The 18,905-nt window shown below is 43.6% G+C and overlaps 1 protein-coding gene across 3 annotated transcripts; it reads right to left on the minus strand.

The window, feature by feature from the left end:
• Window positions 1–493: 493 nt before the first annotated feature.
• REELD1 (reeler domain containing 1) lies at window positions 494–18,690 on the minus strand. Of its 3 annotated transcripts, none has more exons than XM_086704148.1 (7): window positions 17,948–18,684; window positions 15,913–16,153; window positions 12,407–12,629; window positions 10,441–10,604; window positions 7,149–7,296; window positions 6,562–6,625; window positions 494–5,748 (listed from the first exon to the last, which is right to left on the minus strand). In XM_086704148.1, the coding sequence occupies exons 2-7, from the start codon at window positions 16,118–16,120 to the stop codon at window positions 5,140–5,142; spliced, it is 1,416 nt and encodes a 471-aa protein (XP_086560274.1). In that variant the 5' UTR covers window positions 16,121–16,153; window positions 17,948–18,684; the 3' UTR covers window positions 494–5,139. The 3 variants fall into 3 exon arrangements, with proteins under 3 accessions (XP_086560274.1, XP_025778224.2, XP_086560275.1); XM_025922439.2 differs by having other exon boundaries at window positions 7,149–7,461; window positions 17,948–18,680; XM_086704149.1 differs by lacking the exon at window positions 15,913–16,153 and having other exon boundaries at window positions 7,149–7,461; window positions 17,948–18,690.
• Between the last annotated feature and the right edge of the window lie 215 nt (window positions 18,691–18,905).

Below are 18,905 nucleotides of genomic sequence, written 5' to 3' on the forward strand. Positions count from 1 at the left end.
TGGAGACACTTCTGGCTGTCACAACTGGGGAGGAGGGAGCTACTCTCATTAGTGGGTAGGGGCCAGATGTGCTTCCCAGCATCCTACAATGCACAGGACAGCCCCACAACAAAAGATTGTCCAGCCCAAAATGTTGAGAGTATGGGGGCTTAGAAACCATGTGCCGGAGTATCTACACTGAAGAAAGTGTGCTCACGGGGAGCTTCTGACTTAGAAAGCCTCCATTCAGCTTTCCTTCTGCCCCAGCTCAGATTGGGAGGTTAAGTCTATTGTCAGCCTCTCTGTGCCAAGAACTTCCCTGAGCCTTGGATCTGAGACACAGAACATCCCCTGCCCTGGAGACAGTGGCCCACAGAACTCTAGTTCACCTCTAGACAGGAACCTGCATTTCCTGATGCCCACACACCCTGCCTAGAACTGCCCCAGGTGCTGCATGTTCAACTTCAATCCAGACTAAGAACTGGGGGCAGCAACACAAAGCCGAAACTTTCCATTCATTCATTTAGCAAATTTTTATTGATTACTTACGATGTACTAAGAACAACTCGAGGGGCTGGGGGAATATCAATGAGTAAAACAAAGTCTCTGCCTCATCCTAGTCAGGTGGAGGCAGAAAATAAACAACACAAATAAATACATAAGACTCAGGAAGTGATAAGTACTATAAATATTGTAAAGCAGAGAGGGGCATAGAGGGCGAGAAAAGACTGCAATGGCCAGGAGGAGCTTCTCCGATAAGGCAACATTGGAACAAAGCTCTGAAGGCTTGAGGAGAGGTCGGAGAGGATGGGATTTGAGACAAGAACAGCCAGAGCAAGTGATCTGAATGAAGTGGTGCAGTGTTCAAGGAGCGCTCATGACTGCACAGTGGAGGTGGGGAGTCAGGAAGAAGGTGGGCAGGGGACCAGGTCTCACAGCCCCTGGTCAGTCCAATCAGATGCTCAGACTTTATTCAGAGACAGGTGGAAAGCCACCAGAGAACTCAGAGACAGTGTGGCATAAACTGAGTTATGTTTTGGGGCACCTGGGTGGCTCAGTTGGTTAAGTGTCCGATTTCGGCTCAGGTCATGATCTCATGGTTCATGGGTTTGAGCCCCATGTCAGGCTCTGTGCTGACAGCTCAGAGCCTGGAGCCTGCTTCGGATTCTGTGTGTGTGTCTCTCTCTCCCCCTCCCCACTCGCACTCTGTCTCTCTCTCTCAAAAATAAACATTAAAAAAAAAAAACAACTGAGTTATGTTTTAAAAGCAAAAAGCCACCAAAAAACAAAACAAAACAAAACATTCGACAGGGCTCAGTTGTCCTGGAAGCTTCACTCAATTATCAACAGAGCAGAGTCTCAACACATTCACATTTTCCTTTTGCATGTAAAAAATGGAATAACAAACTAAACTTCAGACTTCCTTTTATCATAAAGGCCCTCCTGATGCTCTAAACCAGAGGTGACCGTTCCTGGGTTTGCAACACCTGAAAGCCTCCACTTGCAGAAGGAGCAGAGTTCTTCTGAGGCTGTTCTCAAGTTTAATAAAATAAGGGACACAAATTCATTTTACTTGAATAAAAGAAATTCCTTGCTGCACACCACTTTTAGAAGAAGGGGATAGTCTGGGGTAGAATGAAATCAAATCACAGAGCCTGTATTCCAGAGAGTCTGGGATCACTGATGAACACCGGAAGTCCCAGAACGGGAGAGGGTATATCTGCAATTTATTCATAAAGTGTCAGCCATCTCTAGACAACGTTTCAAATAAAACACGACACTTATTTAAATATTTACTGGTTTGTCGACCCATTTTTGTTGTTGTTGTTAATTAGGATTTTTTTAAAAGGCAACAAACATTGTCACAGCAAATTAAAATCCAGACAGCCTCAATAGTGGGACAGCTCAGCCACGCTATCGTTAAGCATTAGGTTGTGATTTAGTGAAAATATTGTATCCAAGGTGAGAAATCAATTAGAAATATCAGAAATAGCCTCTCAATGTAAGAAAGGTTGAGGCTCTCCCCTACTCTCCTCCTCTCGATCTGCTATTATTGAATTAACACAACACAATAGAGGTAAAAACATTTGTTTGAAATAGAGTTGTCAACAATTGTTTTTCTGCCATTTTCCCTTAAATGTGTATTTAGCCCAAACCCCCTTCTCTGAGAAGTGGCTGGCCCAACAATTCTGTAGCTGTTCCTACAAAACAAAAAAAATTATGTTAAGACTTTGCATTTGAGTTGCTTTGCTTTTTTTTTTTTTTTTTTTTTTTACTTTTAATGTCTTTGTGCTTTAGTAAATGCCTTCAGGTTAACACTTCCTACTGGCTCCCCTCTGGGGCTTCTCTGAAGCCAGGCTTCGAGGACTTTCAAGTTCACAGTAACAGAGGGGTTTTATGTCTCATGACTACAGGTCTATGGACCCCACTGCCCCTGACAAAAAAAGAGTTTACTCAGAATGTCTCAGCAAAAATGTGTGACCCCCAGCAGGAACTGTAGCCAGTGGCTACCATGACAACTAAAGCCGTGACCACCTCCATGCGCTGGGCAGGAGAAGGAGGGGCCGACAGGGAGAAGCTGTCATGGAAAGGGAGTAACGTTTTTGTTGACCACGGAATTTCTCTAAATGGACTAGATTTAAAGATGGTGTTGGCTGCAAAGTGACATTAAGCAGTTGGTTATATAGATGGCTAAATGTCGAACATGCATTTAATCTTCACAACAACCGAAGCAGATAAATAATTTTGTTTTTCTCTGATGGGGAAGCTGAGACTCAGAGGCCTGGCTGACTCTTCCGCACCACTTTACTATTTTGCCCGTGGAACCGGAGAAGAGGAAATACCTAACCCTGATGTCTGAGATTTCCGTCACCCCTTTCGATGTTTTCCAGAACAAGTCCCCCAGGGCACCTCTTGGGGATGAATGTCCCTTCCTTCTACTCTCACATAAGTCCTGTGGCAGGTCGGTAGTCTAACCGGAGAGGTAGTGAATTAAACATAGCTTCGCATCCTTTGCCACTTCTCCCATCAAAAATGAAATCCATCGCCCTTCCTTCTGAAGAAGGAGAGCTGGCCCATGGCTCCCTGTAACCACTAGAAAGTGGCAGAAGTGAAACCATGTTATTTCTGAGGCTAGGCCTCAAGACATCGCCTAATTTCTGGTTTTGTCTGCTCGGAATACCCATCTTGGAACCCAGCCATCATGATGTAAGAAACCAGGAAGAGAAGGAACAAATTGCTGCCTACACTCATCAATGGCCCCAGCTGAGCCCCAGCCATCAGCCAGCGACTAACTGCCAGCCACGTGAGTGAGTCACCTTGGGTGTTCCAGCTCAGTCAAGAACACATGGAACAGATGAACTGCCCAGCTGAGCCCAGCCAACCCTAGAACTGTGATGGACGACAAGTGGTGGTGGTCATGGCTATTTTAAACCACTGAGTTTGGGGATAGTTTATTTCAAACAGTTGTGAAACAAATAGACAACAGTCTGTTTACCCAGGAAAATGTCCTCTTGGACAGGTAAGGTCTTGAAGGTGTACGTGTAGTGCACTTGGCCATCTGATGTGATCGTCAGAGGAGAGCTCTCCACTGGTGGGTTCCTCGTCTGCATCTCGGGGAGGATTTCATTTGAGGAGGGCGAGATATGTAAAAGGATATCTGTGGCTGCCATTGGAGTACAGTAAATTCACTCATTTCCACAGCATTCCTAGAACACTTTCATTTGTGAACACACAATTACCTAGGTCTCCCTGGTCCTAATGAGGCACTTGACTAAAGATGGGACAGATCTGCCTAGCCCAGAATCCAGGAGGAAACAATTGTGGTATTAGTGCCCAGTGAGCTATAAGAGGCTGGAAAAACAGCAGGATCTAGCTCTTTCCCACACCCCAGTTTTTTTAAAAAAATGTTTTTGTTGTTGAACTGAGATGTCATGAAAGCCTCTCTCTCTTTGGCAAGTCACTACACTTTTTCCTCATTAAGTTATTGTGAAAGTTAAATGTGAAAATGTATGCAAAGTTAGCACACTACCTGTACGATCTAGGTGCTGGATGAATAAACACCCTTGCCAGATGTGTAGTGTTTTCCTGTTTCTACATTAAAATGCTTTGTGACTCTGTAGCAGGTCTAGCTCTGAAAAGGCAGCTAATTTCTAGGTGTCATATTAGGTGAGTATATTCAAAAGTTATAGTCAAACCTGTTGACCCCACACAGTATCTATGGGACACGTCCTAAATCAAAGTGATCTTCGTAAATCACAAGAGCAGGAAAATGGACTTTGTCCACAATGCTGTCTTCCTTTTCTCCCTGAAAAGATGAGTAGAGGCTCTTCTTCAAACTGTGGGATCATCAGTTTTTTTCAGCCTGACCTTTGGCAAAAGGCAATATGTTTGCTAGCTGTTAGGATTCATAAGCCTCCCATCAAGTGTAAATGGATGGGAAGTCTCAGATCCATTTACACCTGATGAAGAGGCGTGCTTACCCCACTCTGGTGTTTATGCAGCATGTATACGTTTTCCCACAGATGTGTTCAGTCGAGCTCTCTCAAACTCTCCTTGCTTCAGATCAATTTCCAAGGGGATTTGCCAGGCTTCTGAGTTTCCAAGAAGACTGAATACCCTTGCACTCACCTAGTCAACCGAAGCAGAGCCAGTGTTGAAAATGAAACTTCTTCTGGGGTGGTTTGGAGAGGCAAAGTGAGGGCCACGGTTCTTTTTCTTGCAAGAGACACAACCCCAACATTACTTTTTTTTTTTTTTCAAAGGGTTGGAAGGGATGAGGCTGACATACTGAGGAGGGACAGAATTTCTATTTCTGCAGGTTCCTTAAGGCAACAGAGGAAGCTTGGCGGCCACAGGAGTCTAGTTAATGAGCAGGTTATACAATATTCATTGTGTGGAGTTTAACTCTTCAAACAGAACGTCTAATTGTGAAAAGAAAAAAAAAAGCAGCTAAATTACAGATGTTAAGACAACAAAGCTCGGGCAGAACTCCCTCTGTTGATAAAACGGTCTGCTCACAGCTTCCTCCACTAACTGCTCACTGATGGGGGCACAGGGAGCCCCTGTCCTCATCAGCTATTCTCATTAGCTCTGTTCTGGCTGAGACACCGCAGGGTCTAGGGACAGCCACTCAGAGGCCTGCCTAGTACCACGATCTTCTCAGAGGACTGTTTTCTCACTACCCACAGAGGAAGTGATCCAGTTGTATTCCACTTCAACTGAAACAAAACTGTTCTCCCCGATCTTCCTGACATGCACAGTCTCGCCTCCGTCGCTGCTGGTAATAGCATCCCCAGCAGGCTCACTGAAGGATACTTCCGTCTGAGTGTGGCAATATTGGGCACGCAGGTAGCGAAGGCCAGCAGCCAGGGCCATGCCCAAGGTGGCTGAAAGGCAAAGCAGGATTCCCAGCTGGGAAGTCCTGAGCTGGAGCCCCAAAGGGGCACTGTGTCCCTCTTGCTCAACCTCAGGCCTTGGGTTGGGCTTCCTGGGGTATCCCCCTCTGCCCCTTCCATTTCCCTCCCCCACTCTGGGCTCCTTGTACTTCGACTGAGGTAAGAAGCTGGCAGAAGGCCTAGATGCCTCTGACTGGCTGCCTGCAGCAGGTGGCCTAGAAGTGGCAGAAGTGTGGAAGACAGGGGTTGAGGTGGCTGCCCTAGACTCACTCCCAGTGAATGCTTCAGAGGACCAGAAATGCCGAGGGTAGGTAAGATGGACAGTGGACAGATGGGACCTCCTCACAGTCCTATTAGAGGATTCCATCTTGTCCTAGAAAAGCAAAGGGAAAAAAAAGAAGTCAAAGGATCTAGTCTTCTTCCAAGCTGCCACTGAACTTCCCAATTAATTTGGGATCCTTAAAGAAGCCCAGGCAGCAGCTGAAAACCCAACCTTGTGCCTGGTCCTAAAAGAGCTCAGAATAAAATGCCCAAGTAGATAGATATGCCCTTGTGGTTGATGGGGATGAGGTAGCTAATGGAAACCCCACAAAGAGAGCATAGAGGCCAGTTACAAGAATAAACTTAGGGTCCTTTAAGAGGTTTCCAGACCAATTTGGGTGATTATCATCTCCAATGGCAGAAAGCTTTGACTGTCTTTTTATGCTAGGACCCATGAAAGAAGACATTTAATCTTGCTGTAGGTTCCAATAAATTTGAGTAGGAATATTATACCATGTTTTATTTTGTGTTCCTTTTAAGACTTCAAAGGAATAGTAAATCAGTGGGCATGTATATTTTATACCGCCCATTGATCTAACCTCTGGAACCATACGTGGTGTTTTGAGGCCAATGTTATAAAGTGGGGGTGGAGAGGTGGAAAGACAAGAATTATTAACTGAGGCTAAGTGGGAAAACAAATAACTAAAACTATCAATTTCTACAATTGTCAATAACTTCAGAGACACTGTGTATAACAGAAAGGCTGGTATTGATTGGTAAAAAGATGCTGAATATATATCATACCCTTGAGTACTTCTCTCAAATTTTGGCTACTAGTATAATAGCTTTGCTTTCCCAGCCTGGAACTTCCCACACTGGGATCAAAATATCAGCCTCATCAACCATGCACAACCAGGGCTATTACCTGTTCATCTCTATCCGAGGGCAAGCAAGTTTCCAATGAACCAAAGCTTGGATCATCCTGAGTCCTAAAGAGAAGGACAGAGGGCTGAGAAGGGGTCACTAAGTATATGGATCAAAAAGCAGCATTTCCTACCATTGCTATGTATGCTGGTAAAATCAGATTTCTTTGGAAAGACTTCTGAGTTTGGAGCTGAGGGCTAAAGAGGAATAGGAGATGGGGTGGGGAAGAGGCTAGTGAGGATAGCAACAAAGACTCACTGAATGCTTTTATTTATTTTACATAAAATATGTATTTATATATTATAAATTTACATATCTAAGCTATAAAATGTATATTTGTATCTTATTTTATTTATAGCAGCATCTCAGGGATCTCACCCTGGCCAGGAGAATACAGTTTCCCTAGGTGATTTTCATACCCAGTCCTTTTGACCAGTAGCCCTTCTACAATCAGGGTTTCTTGTGCACTTAAGAATAAATATGGTGAGGTCTTTTCTGCCAGACACCAAGAAATGTATGTTTTCTCAGCACCCCACTGTTTGGCCTCATCCTACCACCTTACTGAATGGTCCACCCCTGATCCCTTACCTGAAGTAGGTGCTAGGGCTGGAAGCAATGCCCTCTGAGGAGAATCTCCCAGGAGCCATGAGTCTCTCCAGCCCACGGACATCCAAAGATGGTTCTAGGGTTGGGCTGCTGTCCCCTCTGGGTTGCTGGCCATTGCTGATTGCAGTAGCTGTGTGTGAAGATGATTGCAACAGAGTCTCTGTGCCCCCAGGAAATTCCATCACCCAAAAACTGGCAGGAGAAGAATCTAAGCTGTTCTCCTCTGTAGCTCTAGTTAGGGCAACAGCAAAGATGTCTGCACGTTGCTGGGGAAGAGTGGTGGGGGGACTGGGAGCTAAGCAGAGATCCAAAGACACCACAAAAGAGAGTGAGAGCATTTTCCTCATACTGATTAGAATAAACAACTATGATAATGGGGCAAATACTAGAGACCAAGGTACCTTGGGGACAAAAAATTAAGTTTGGACCACTCAAAAATATCAACAAAACGATCATCTGCCCAGTAATATAAGCCCCTGGCCAAGTGGCAAAGGACTCGATTTCTAACATTTTTGTAAATAGTAAGCCTCTGGTCCTCTGGACCTGTACATTCTTAACAGTCATCACTCAAGGAATATAGAAACCACTATGACCACTGTTGTTTTTTTTTTCCTTACCTCTACCCAAAACTGCTTCTAGCTAGGAAAAAAAAAATCAGAATTCCACAAATCAAAGATTTTTAAAAGCCCTCGATCTTTCTTGCCATAGTATTAAGAGGAAACGATAACCTGGTGATGCTAATGACTTGAGCCTGTGCCATGGGCAGAGATGAGATCACTGCCCCTGCCCTGCTCTCCGCCATCTCATTTCCCATCCATGACTGGCCAACACGACGGCCCAGAGCATTAGAAATAAAAATTAGAAACAGCACAGCAAGTAAGCAAGACCAGTTTTAGAGTCAGATTATTGTCTGGGTTCAATTCCCCACTCTGCTACCTCCTGGTTTGGGGCAAGTCCTCCCAGAGCATTAGTTTCTTCTGTTGCAAAATGGTACCAATAATGGTACCTAGAGCATAGGGCTGCTGAGGAGTGAAGTAAAATCATTGATGTAGAATCATGGAACACAGTGCCTGGCACAGGTGCAAGGCACCCTGAGGGCTTACCATGATAACTGTTAGGATGCCAAGGATGGTGTTTGCAAAAAACAAAAACAAAACAAAAACACATTAGCTGAGGTTTCTCTGGCCAGGGTTCTAACTGGATTGGAATGCTTTTTTTTTTTTTTTTTTTCTTTTTGTGCCACTCTTATCCAAAGCCTTCATCACTCAGAAACATTGAGGATGAAGTGAAAAGCAAAGAAGCCTAACAGACATACGGAACGTGGCAAAAGTTGACAGTTTTAGATTCTTGCCTGAACTCTAAAGGCATTCGGCCATTTCCCGCAGATTCATTGTGTGACGGGCATTCCTGCGAAGCCTGGGGATACAGAAATGCCGCATGGTAGCAACTGTTGGTTCTGAACTCAAAATCTAGGAGGAGAGACTCTTAGATGCCCGACCTTATCAATTACAGTGTGATGAGAGCTTAAAAACCAGAATTAAGAAGACAATTACATTTGCCTCCCCAGACATACAGGGAAAGTTTCACAAAGAAGATATTTGAAACTCCCCTTGAAAGATAAACAGATTACCAGGAGGAAGAGCCCGGTTTGAGGAAACGTCTGAAGGCAAAACATGAAGATCAGGCCCTGAAGTGTTCTGAGGGTCTATTGGGAACTAAGTTTGGGAAATACAATATACCATCTTCCTAATGCGAAAATTCATAATTTGTAATTTGCCTACTGCAGTCTCTCACAGTTAAGAAATCTATTTCACTTTGCTAAATGACACCCCTTCCCCTCTCCCATCTCAATGCACAGGCACACACACACACACACACACACACACACACACACACACTACTTTTTCCTTTGGGAAATACTGGGATCTGTGTAGAGAAATGGGCAGGAAAACAGGCTAGGCCAGAAGGTGAGGAATGTGTGCAGTGTAATAAGGAGTTTACCCTTAGCTGCTCAGATGGGAGTCTGCCACCGGCCCCCCCAAGGGACAAGGTTCCCAGTAACATCCTAAGACAGGCTGCAGGGCCAACATGATGTAACTTCCTGACACCTCACTTTTACTCATCTTCATATTAAAACAAACATGCTTGGGATTAAAATGCAACATTTGCATGATTTATAAAATAAAACATGAGACTTCAAACACACATTGAGTTTGCAGGGTCTTCTTTAGGCCACGCTGCCAGACCTTGAGATCTTAATCGGCTTTTAGGAGTAGCTTGCTGGGAACGTTGGAGGAGTGTGCTGGGCAGTAGGGAGAGTGGCCCAGGGTGAGCTCTGTGCCTGGGTCTGCCAGACTGAGCAACGTCAGACACCATCATGTTGGCCAAAAACAAAGGACGGAATAAAGCAAAGTGGGATCGTGAGGATTACAGATTGGATCTTCTGTGCAGGTGGCTGGATGAATTTAAGAGTGCATCCATTTGGAGCACTTAACTAGAAATAAATAATGGAAATGAGTTTTGTATCACCAGGAATTTTCAGATGACCACTTTATTCTCTGGCTGGTTATTTTTTTGTTTGTTTGTTTTATTTTTTAAGTAGGCTCCACACCCATTGTGGGGCTTGATCTCATGACCCTGAGGCCAAGAGTTGCATGCTCTACCGACTAAGCCAACCAGGTGCCCCTGCTTTGTTTCATTTTGTTTTGTTTCAGAAGTTCACAGGCCAATGGAGTCTCAAGTTATGTGGTGAGCCAAGAAAAAGTCCATTGCCATCCAAACAGCCTCTCATTCCTGATTCCTTTTTCCAACCCAGGCTGCAAAGAGCCAGCTACCTACCATGGAAAGTAACAATTAAAGCTGGATGAGGTTTTATACAAAAAGAAGAAAAGATCATCTCTTTCTTGTGCTCCCTGTGTAGCTCCAGGGGTTTGAAGGAAACCGCTGAGACACTGTGATGACCAGTAGGTGCGGGGATAGAGGGAGGTAGGTGCTGTTCTTTGACTCTGTAGCAGAATCTAACTGTCCACCCCAGGGCCCACTTTGATTTGGGAGGTTGAACCACACAAAGTCTGTTTGCCACAACAAACAGCACGGGCAAGTGTCCCCTCCCAACTGCGGCTGTGTCCCCGAGAACCGCAGCAGCCGGTGGAGGCAGGTGTTTATTGCTTGTGTTGCCAGAACCAGGACCAGCGGCCATAATTTCTAAGCGAAAATAGATAGCTATAAAAATAATGATGCCAATCAGGCTTCTGAGTCCCATGGCAAGCTGTACCTGGGGCGATTCCTTCCGTTCCCTCTGGCCTCCACCCAGGGGTTGGCATCGGTGAGCTGGGCTGCACAGGGCCATCACGATGCGCTCTGCTGCGTGTCTGTTGAGACATCACAGGGGATTCAATCCTCTCCCAGTAAACGAAATATGACTGGACCACTGATAAACTGTGGAAAAAGAAAGCAAAATGATTCGAGGATTTAGTTTCCCTTAAATAATACCTGAAGAAGAATAAAAGTCTAAATGAATAGAAAAACTGAAGAGATGATTGTATTGTCCTTTGGGTGACTCCACTCTATTTAGAAATAAAAACTCAGGGTGCCTGGCGTGGCTCAGCGGGCTAAGCATCCGACTTCGGCCTTGGTAATGATCTTGCGATTTGTGAGTTCAAGCCCCACATTGGGCTCTGTGCTGAGAGCTCAGAGTCTGGAGCCTGCTTTGGGTTCTGTGTCTCCCTCTCTCTCTGCCCCTCTCCTGCTCTCACTGTCTCTCTCTGTCTCTCCAAAATAAATAAATGTTAAAAAATTTTTTTAAAAAACCCAAAACTCAACAGCAGCAAATAATTAACACAGGAAAGGATATGTATAAATCAATGACCCTCCTGAATAAATATAGTCATTAAAAACCTCATTTTGACAAAAAGGTGTCTTCTTGAACTGTTTAGACTCAAAAGTTTCCATTTTCAACTTTATTATTAGCCATTCCTGGTCTATTGTTAATTGAATTACTCTGTTAATTGAAACTTTCATAATTCTGTTGTACAATTGTATGGTTCCGTTGTAATTGTAGATTCCATTAAACATTAGAGATACATCATTGGTACTCTAATATTTTGAATACTTATGGCTTTCTTTTGTGAAAATCACCTTCACAGTTTTTCATTTATTCTCCCCAAAATTTCACTGAGGTAGGGATTATTGGCTACTAGCATTTTTCTCATTTTAAATATTCAGAAGGCAGTTATAAAAATGTGATTAATTTAGTTGAGGCCACCCAAAGTGTTAGGGTACAAGTAAGAGTCATGACTCAGGCCTCATGCACATCATCACTTCTAGCATGGGAAAGGATCCGGAGGTGAGCCAACACAGGGTGACTTTGGGAGAGGCTTCTGATCAAGTGCCTTTACTGTCAAATGGAAATAATAGTTCCTAAACTATTTACTATGTAGCACTGAGCAGCTATGATGGCAAATCTGGGAATGGAGGTGATTTGAGAAATAAAAGCAACTCCACATATTTAAGGACTCTAAATCACACACATTCCCTTGCATTGGATCAGAACCAAAGCCCCAGGCAGAAGCTGGGTTGCACCAACAGTCAAGTGGATGGATACTGGCCTTCCCGAATGGGCAAAATCATTATGGCACAGGGTTTTCTTCCTTGCTGTCCTGTCTGTTGACTTAGTCCACCAGGAAATGATGGAAAAGCGTCACTGTGGGGACAGGGGCAGGCAGTGGTGCTCATATTTCATTGTTCCCAGTGCCAAAGGCAAAATCTGGAGGGGAAGACAACATGGAGTCTGGATGCCTCCACCTTCAGGCACAGCCTCCCCCTTATATATATAAGCCTCCCATATATATATATGTGGCTTTCCCTGGGCCCAGGGAAGTGTCTACTTGTCTGTATGCCTCAGCCTCTGTCTTTCTCAGTTTTCCCCACTCTCCCACTGGCCCTTCTTTTGTTTGGCCATTATTTCCTGGAGAGGTCGGCCAAGATGCATCTGTGCCCAGAGAGGAAGGGAAATCACGTACTCCTGAGCCATGGATAACGACAAAGTGGGAAGCTGGGGGTAAGTTCCTTGTTAGCTAGCCTCTGCATAGGCTGTCTAGTTGGGGCAGTCCTCATCACCCTGTCCTTGTCATTAGGTGGCTGGAGTAGGGGACAAAGCATGAAGGAAAGGAGAGGAGAAGCCCCCTCTCTTCGAAGTGTAAAGCTCCATTACTAAGAAGCAACACTTAACTCACTCTTACAGGAATCTAATATCCCCCACAGGCTGGGCAGGAGCCTGCCACTCGAAGGCCAGGTTTCTCTTCCGGGACTTGTCAGAGTGGGTGACTGTGTCAGCTTCTTGAACACAAGCCATCGGTTTGGAATGAGGAGGGATGGAAACAAAAGTGCCAGCTATTTGATGATCAGAGACTCTTCGAGCCTGTAGTAGAAATCCCATGAAATCCCGACTGCTTCTCACGGTCACTGCAACGGAACACATCCATTCAGGGTGAGCACTCTTAACGTGTGGTTCCATTTGGTGATTTTATATGGGTATTGTCAAAACGAAAAGCTTAAGACAAGCCCTCAGAGAGTAAACAATTCATTAAGGGGAGGGGAGTTGAAGTGTTCTTTCATGCCCAAAATAAATTTGATTTAGATCAAAGTTATGTAAAAATGAAATACATAACACTAAAAAAAAAAATTAAAAATAAAGAGCGGGGAGCACCTGGGAGGCTCAGTCGGTTAAGCATCTGACTTCGGCTCAGGTCATGATCTCACAATTCCTGAGTTTGAGCCCCATGTGGGGCTCTCTGCTGACAGCTGGGAGCCTGGAGCCTGCTTCAGATTCTGTGTCTCCCTCTCTCTACCCTTCCCCACTCTCTCTCTCTCTCTCTGTCTCTCTCTCTCAAAAATAAGTAAACATTTTTAAAAATTTTTTTTAACGTTTATTTATTTTTGAGACAGAGAGAGACAGAGCACGAATGGGGGAGGGTCAGAGAGAGGGAGACACAGAATCTGAAACAGGCTCCAGACTCTGAGCTGTCAGCACAGAGCCCGACGTGGGGCTCGAACTCACCGACCGTGAGATCATGACCTGAGCCGAAGTCGTCCGCCCAACCGACTGAGCCACCCAGGCGCCCCAATAAACATTATTTAAAAAAAAAAAAAAAAAGAAATAGAAAAAACTAGGAAAAATGTGGTTTGTAAAAATATTGTAGTTTGGAATGCCCGAGAAAAACCCAGTTGCCAGAAAGAAAAAGATGGTTTAAAAAATTATGAACATAGGAGAAATCAGAAGACAAAGTATAAACTAAGAAAAGTATTTGTAAAGATACAAAACAGGCAAATACAAAGAGGATTAGTGAATCAATAAAAAGATGACCAACCTTAAATTTAGCAAAGGACACAAACAGAAAACAAAGCAAGGTCAATCGTGATTTAGAAAATAATTACCAATGAGGCACTATTTTAAACCTACCACGTTCACAAATTTTAAAATGTGTAATTATAACCATTATTGATGGGACTGTGGAAAAACTAGGACACTCATTCACTACTGTTAGTACCATAAACCATCCAACTCTTCGAGGGGGCGAGCAACCTAATAATATTTTCCATATTTAAAATGCAGTTACCTCTGATACATGCTACAACATGGAAAGGCCTAGAAAACATTACAGTAAATGAAATTAGCTAGACACAAAATGAACATGTTGCATAATTCATTCATACGAGGTACCTGAGCAGGTAAGCTATCATAAAGACAGAAAGATTATAGAGGTGACCAGGGTCTGGAAGATAGAGATTATTATTTAATGGCTACTGAGCTTCTGCTTGAGGTAATGAAAAAGTTCTGGAAATGGATAATGGTGATGGTTGTACAACATTGTGAAATTATGTCACTGAATGGTGTACTTCAATTAGAATGGCAAACGTTTTGTTACATATATTTTACCACACACCAAAAAGCCCAGAAATGCAGTCTCCCTTTGATCTAGCAATTTCACTTGCAGGAATTTTTCTTACAGACGTAAATAATATGGCAAGCTCGTTTGTAATTAAATGAGTTGCTAAAATCATGGGTATAACTTTATAGGCTTGCTAAATGCAACTTAGTGTCTGCGATCATTTTATTTTCCATTGCAATTGAACTTTCATTAATAAACATTTGTACAATATTTAGTTATTATTTAAAACTAGGCACTGTACTAGGCATTGAGCATACATCCATGAACAGGACAACACAGTCCTTACCTTCAAGGAGCTCATGGATTAGTGTGGGGTCCCAGAAAAAAAAGAAAAGAAAAGAAAAGAAAAGAAGAAAAGAAAAGAAAAGAAAACAGGGTGATCCTAGCACAATAAAGTGGGATCCATGAAGTGTTCCCTCCAGCTCTTTATTATGTATGTTGTTTTACTTCCAATAACAATACAATCATTTTTCCTTCAGGTCACCTTTTATTAGAGTTTTGGGTGTCACAGTATTTTGGGTCACTTTTTACAGCATTTTTTTTTTTTTTTTTTTTTTACCATTTTCATTCCTTTAGCCACAGAACACAGGGGTGCTGATATATTGATCCCTTCATGCTGGTGCCTGGGTGCATACTGTGGTGATTGGAGCCCCAGAAAAGTTGCCCCCAGCCTTGAGTAGCCTCTTGCCTTTGCCCCAGCATGCACTACACGTATTATCATTTTCTAGCTGTGTTGTGATATGATAAAGTTTGGGAAGCTCTGTTCGAATAGCCTGTGTCTCAGTTTGGGGAATATGTTGCTGTGGAGGGCCAATATTTTACCACATACTTTTTCCCCACACGTACCAATAGAGCAGAACGATTGGATAAAATGATATTTATAGAGTAAATTTTATTCTAATTTATTTCCCCTAATTGACATCAAAAGAATTAGCAAAATCAAAAGGGGGTAGAGCAAACACTGCTGATATGTTTGAGTTCACATGTGGTTGCACAGATGCTTTTCTGTCTACACTCAGCTACTGCTTCCAGTACCTGTAGATTTCTTCTCTGCTTTTTCTGCTGGGAGCTTGGTCCGAGGTAAGCAGGCATGACTCTGAAGTGTGTGTGTGTGTGTGTGTGTGTGTGTGTGTGTGTGTGAGTGTATATGTGTGGTGGGGACGCTACCCTCCACCCGTAAGTGCCCTGGTCCCTCCAACCTCCTGAGAGATGATTCAGAGGTGTGTTTTGTGTGGTTTCTTAGATGGTCTCCACTGGAATTGAGTCTCAGTTGTCCACGGCAGTGACCTGCCTAGTCTCGCACTTCTTACTGGTGTCTCTCTCTTCCCTGTCTCCCTTTCCTCATCTGTACTTCCTGGAATCATCGCCCAAATAAACTACCTTCACTCAAGTTCCTTCTCGGTTTTTGCAGGCACCTAAACTAAAACAGCAGGAAATACTCTTTTCACTCTGCAAATAACTTTCGTTTTAAATAAGGAGAAGCTAAAGTCTATTTCACACACGCACGCACCAACACACACGATACATGAAGTTTGTTTGGGGTAATTATATTTATCTTAGAAGGATGGATACTTTTTTATTGTAATGTTATTTGTGCCCGCTTGTAAAAATGAGTATCAATATAGAGATTATTTATGTGGTTTCCATGATACAAATAGTTCATACGTATCTTTGGGTCAATAATTGCTTTTTAGGATGAAGTCAAACTTTAGCCAAGAAGACACATGCTTGGGACAAGTACAACTTGGAATTTGTCACTAGGGCTTGGGGGTCTCTCAAAGCTCTCCCATACATACCTGGAACGATGTCTCCCGGTAAGTAGGAAGATCTGCTGGTGTGAATGGTGATGTGGTGTGTGCCGGGGTTCTGAGGCTGGGCTTGAAAGTGCTTGGGCTGCATGTCCTGACAGGCCACTGAGCCGGCACCATGAGAAAAGGCAGTTGAGCAGGAAGCCAGGCAGAGAGCTGCACAAGCCCAGCCTGTGAGGGCAGCGGGGACCCTCATCCTCCCCTTATCTTGCGTCACGAGAAGTAACAGCTTCAATCCAGATGTTATGTAAGAAAATAATATGACGTCGTTTTGAATGTGACTGATCTGAATCCACGCTGCCTTTAACCGACCTGAATCCCACACTGCCTTTAAACCTGAGATAGCTTTAGTGCTGCCTCCCCAGATTTCAAGGATTCAAGGTCAAGATCAAAAAGATGTGCCAGGCTGTAGAAAGTGTTTCATTTCTAAATATTTTTTTTAAGCCTGTCTTATAATTTTCTTACAAGACTAGACTGTTTCTTTTCAAAGGGAGGATTTGATTAAGTCAAGGAATTAAGACCAGAAAATATTTGTATCCTAATGTGAACCCTTTACAAGCTGTCTGATCTCCAAGGGCAGTGTGAGCTATAATACATTATTGAGGAAGTGAATCACCCAGTACTCCAATATGGTCAGGCTACATGGCATATGGTGGCTTGGGTTAGTATCTTATCTCTATACTTGTAAATTACAGAGCTGAATGTTACAAAATTTCTGCCAACTATCTATTATTTAGAAGTAACTGTTAAATTTGCAACACTTTGATATCTTCTTGCCCTCCCTTCTGTTGACTGGCTTTAGTTATTTCACTACTTTTTCACAGAGAAGATGAGCAGAGAAAGTTACACCCAAGCTGATCCATTGTTAACTTTATTGGCAGGAAAAAAAAAAAAAAAAAAAAGGACTCAGGAATAGAATCAAATGATTGGATAAAATAACATTTATAGAGTAAGTTTCATTTTTGTTTGCCAGCTCTAATGCCATCAACAGAAAGAATTAAAAATTGTGTAAAAAAGGAGTTCTCAGATGAAAATATTGCGAGAGATAGCAAATACAACAGGTTGAAAACTACTCTCTGAATAAGCATTCAGAGGGCACCTTGGTGGCTCAGTGGGCTAAGCATCCAACTCTTGGTTTCAGCTCAGGTCATGATCTCACAGTTCATCAATTTGAGCCTTGCATCGGGCTCTGTGCTGACAGTGTGGGCCTGCTTGGGATTCTCTCTCCCCACTCTTTCTGTCCCAACCCTGCTTGTGCTCACGCTGTCTCTCTCTCTCTCTCAAAAAACATAAATTTAAAAAAAAATTAAAGAGGGGCACCTGGGTGGCACAGTCGGTTAAGCGTCCGACTTCAGCCAGGTCACGATCTCGCGGTCCGTGGGTTCGAGCCCCGCGTCGGGCTCTGGGCTGATGGCTCAGAGCCTGGAGCCTGTTTCCGATTCTGTGTCTCCCTCTCTCTCTGCCCCTCCCCCGTTCATGCTCTGTCTCTCTCTGTCCCAAAAATAAATAAACGTTGAAAAAAAAAATTTAATAAAAAAATAAAATAAAATAAAATAAGTAAAAGGTAAAAATAAAAGACTTAAAATTTAGTGAAAGTAGCTACAAATACGTGACCCCAAATAATTCGCACAATACCTTTCTCTACTAGGTTTGCCTTCCATGAGGCAAAAAAGTCAAAAACCTCTACACCACAAAGGACCATTCCTACAGTTTCCCAGACACATTAAGAAATAATGAACAATGAGCTGTAAAAGCACATTCTCAGTTGAGGGGACACAGGGCCTTTTCCATTTTCTTCCAGAAGGGCCACAAGGAAATGTCCCTTGAGCCTTTGTAGATGGCAGAAGGTGGTCTCCTCTCCCCAGGTCAGGTCAAACACAGATGCCTACAGGGGAAGGGGGGAAGGGCACATCCCACAGACCACGGTCACAGCCTCAACTCCCACCCTCTCCTCCTTAAATCTTGAGATTTCTGCGTTCCCACCAGCACCTCATCTACCTAACACAGAAAGACATCCACTTACCTAGTATCACACTTTCCTTCAGCCTTGATGGAAAGGCTCCCCCCACTCAGAGTTGCAGGGATGCATCCTTTAAACAAGTCTTTTGTTCTCTCTTCTGTTTCTCCTCTAATGGGCAGGACAGCAGCTGTTACTGCTAATCCTCAGCATCCACAGGAGCTGTCCCTCAGAGTCCAGATCCAGCCTTAATCGCATTGGCTTTCTTTAAGATGGCACACACATACTCACACACGGTTTCCACACCAACGTTGTTCGAGCCTGTGTGAAGAACCAGAGATAACTGGAACTGGTTTAGCTTATGACTGGCATTGGCATCCTCTACAGGAGTCGATGCGTTCATCTTGGTTTCCCTCCCAAGGGGAGAATGACTGAATCAAGCAAATCTCAGTGTTCTCTGCTTCTTGAGTCACTGTGAGCTGAAGAAGTTATCCCTGGTAAAGCAGAGAGCCACGTGTGGTATAAAAAAGTACCACAAGAACACTCCCTTCCCTTTCAATGGCACTGAGGCTGGAATTCACAAATTTGCAGGCATATACGAATCTCCTGAGATGTTTGATAATCGCACAGAGCCTGTGGGTCAATGGTTCTCAAAGTGGGGCTCCCAGAGCACAACATCAGCATCATCTGGGAGTTGTAAGAATTGCAAATTCCTGGACCCCACTCCAGACTTACTGAATCAGAAACTCTGGAGGTGGGCTCCTGCACTCTGTGGCTCAGCAAGCCTTGCAGAAGATTCCAATACAAGAGAAATTGCCGAACCGTTAATAGGAGTAGCCGAACACCAAATTTATGCTAAGCATTTATCTGGGCAGAAACAAAGATGAATTGCATATTATCCCAGGTCCATAAATACAGCAAAATGGAGGAGACTCAAAAGGCTACATGGTGTATGACTCTACTTATATAACATTATGAAAAAGACAAAAGTATAGGAACAGAAACAGGTCAGTGGTTGCCAGGG

Source organism: Puma concolor, chromosome B1 (assembly GCF_028749965.1).
Source record: "Puma concolor isolate L17-30 chromosome B1, mPumCon1.1.hap2, whole genome shotgun sequence".
Classification (NCBI taxonomy): domain Eukaryota; kingdom Metazoa; phylum Chordata; class Mammalia; order Carnivora; family Felidae; genus Puma; species Puma concolor.

What these genes read in the sequence shown, in the direction of transcription:
- REELD1 (XM_025922439.2), bottom strand. Translation starts at nt 16,120, where the DNA reads ATGAGGGTCCCCGCTGCCCTCACAGGCTGGGCTTGTGCAGCTCTCTGC. An exon ending in GTGGGGGATATTAGATTCCT is followed by an intron (nt 10,605 to 12,406) that starts GTAAGAGTGAGT and finishes CTTTTTCCACAG; the next exon opens with TTTATCAGTGGTCCAGTCAT. An exon ending in CCTCGGATAGAGATGAACAG is followed by an intron (nt 5,749 to 6,561) that starts GTAATAGCCCTG and finishes TTGCTTTTCTAG; the next exon opens with GACAAGATGGAATCCTCTAA.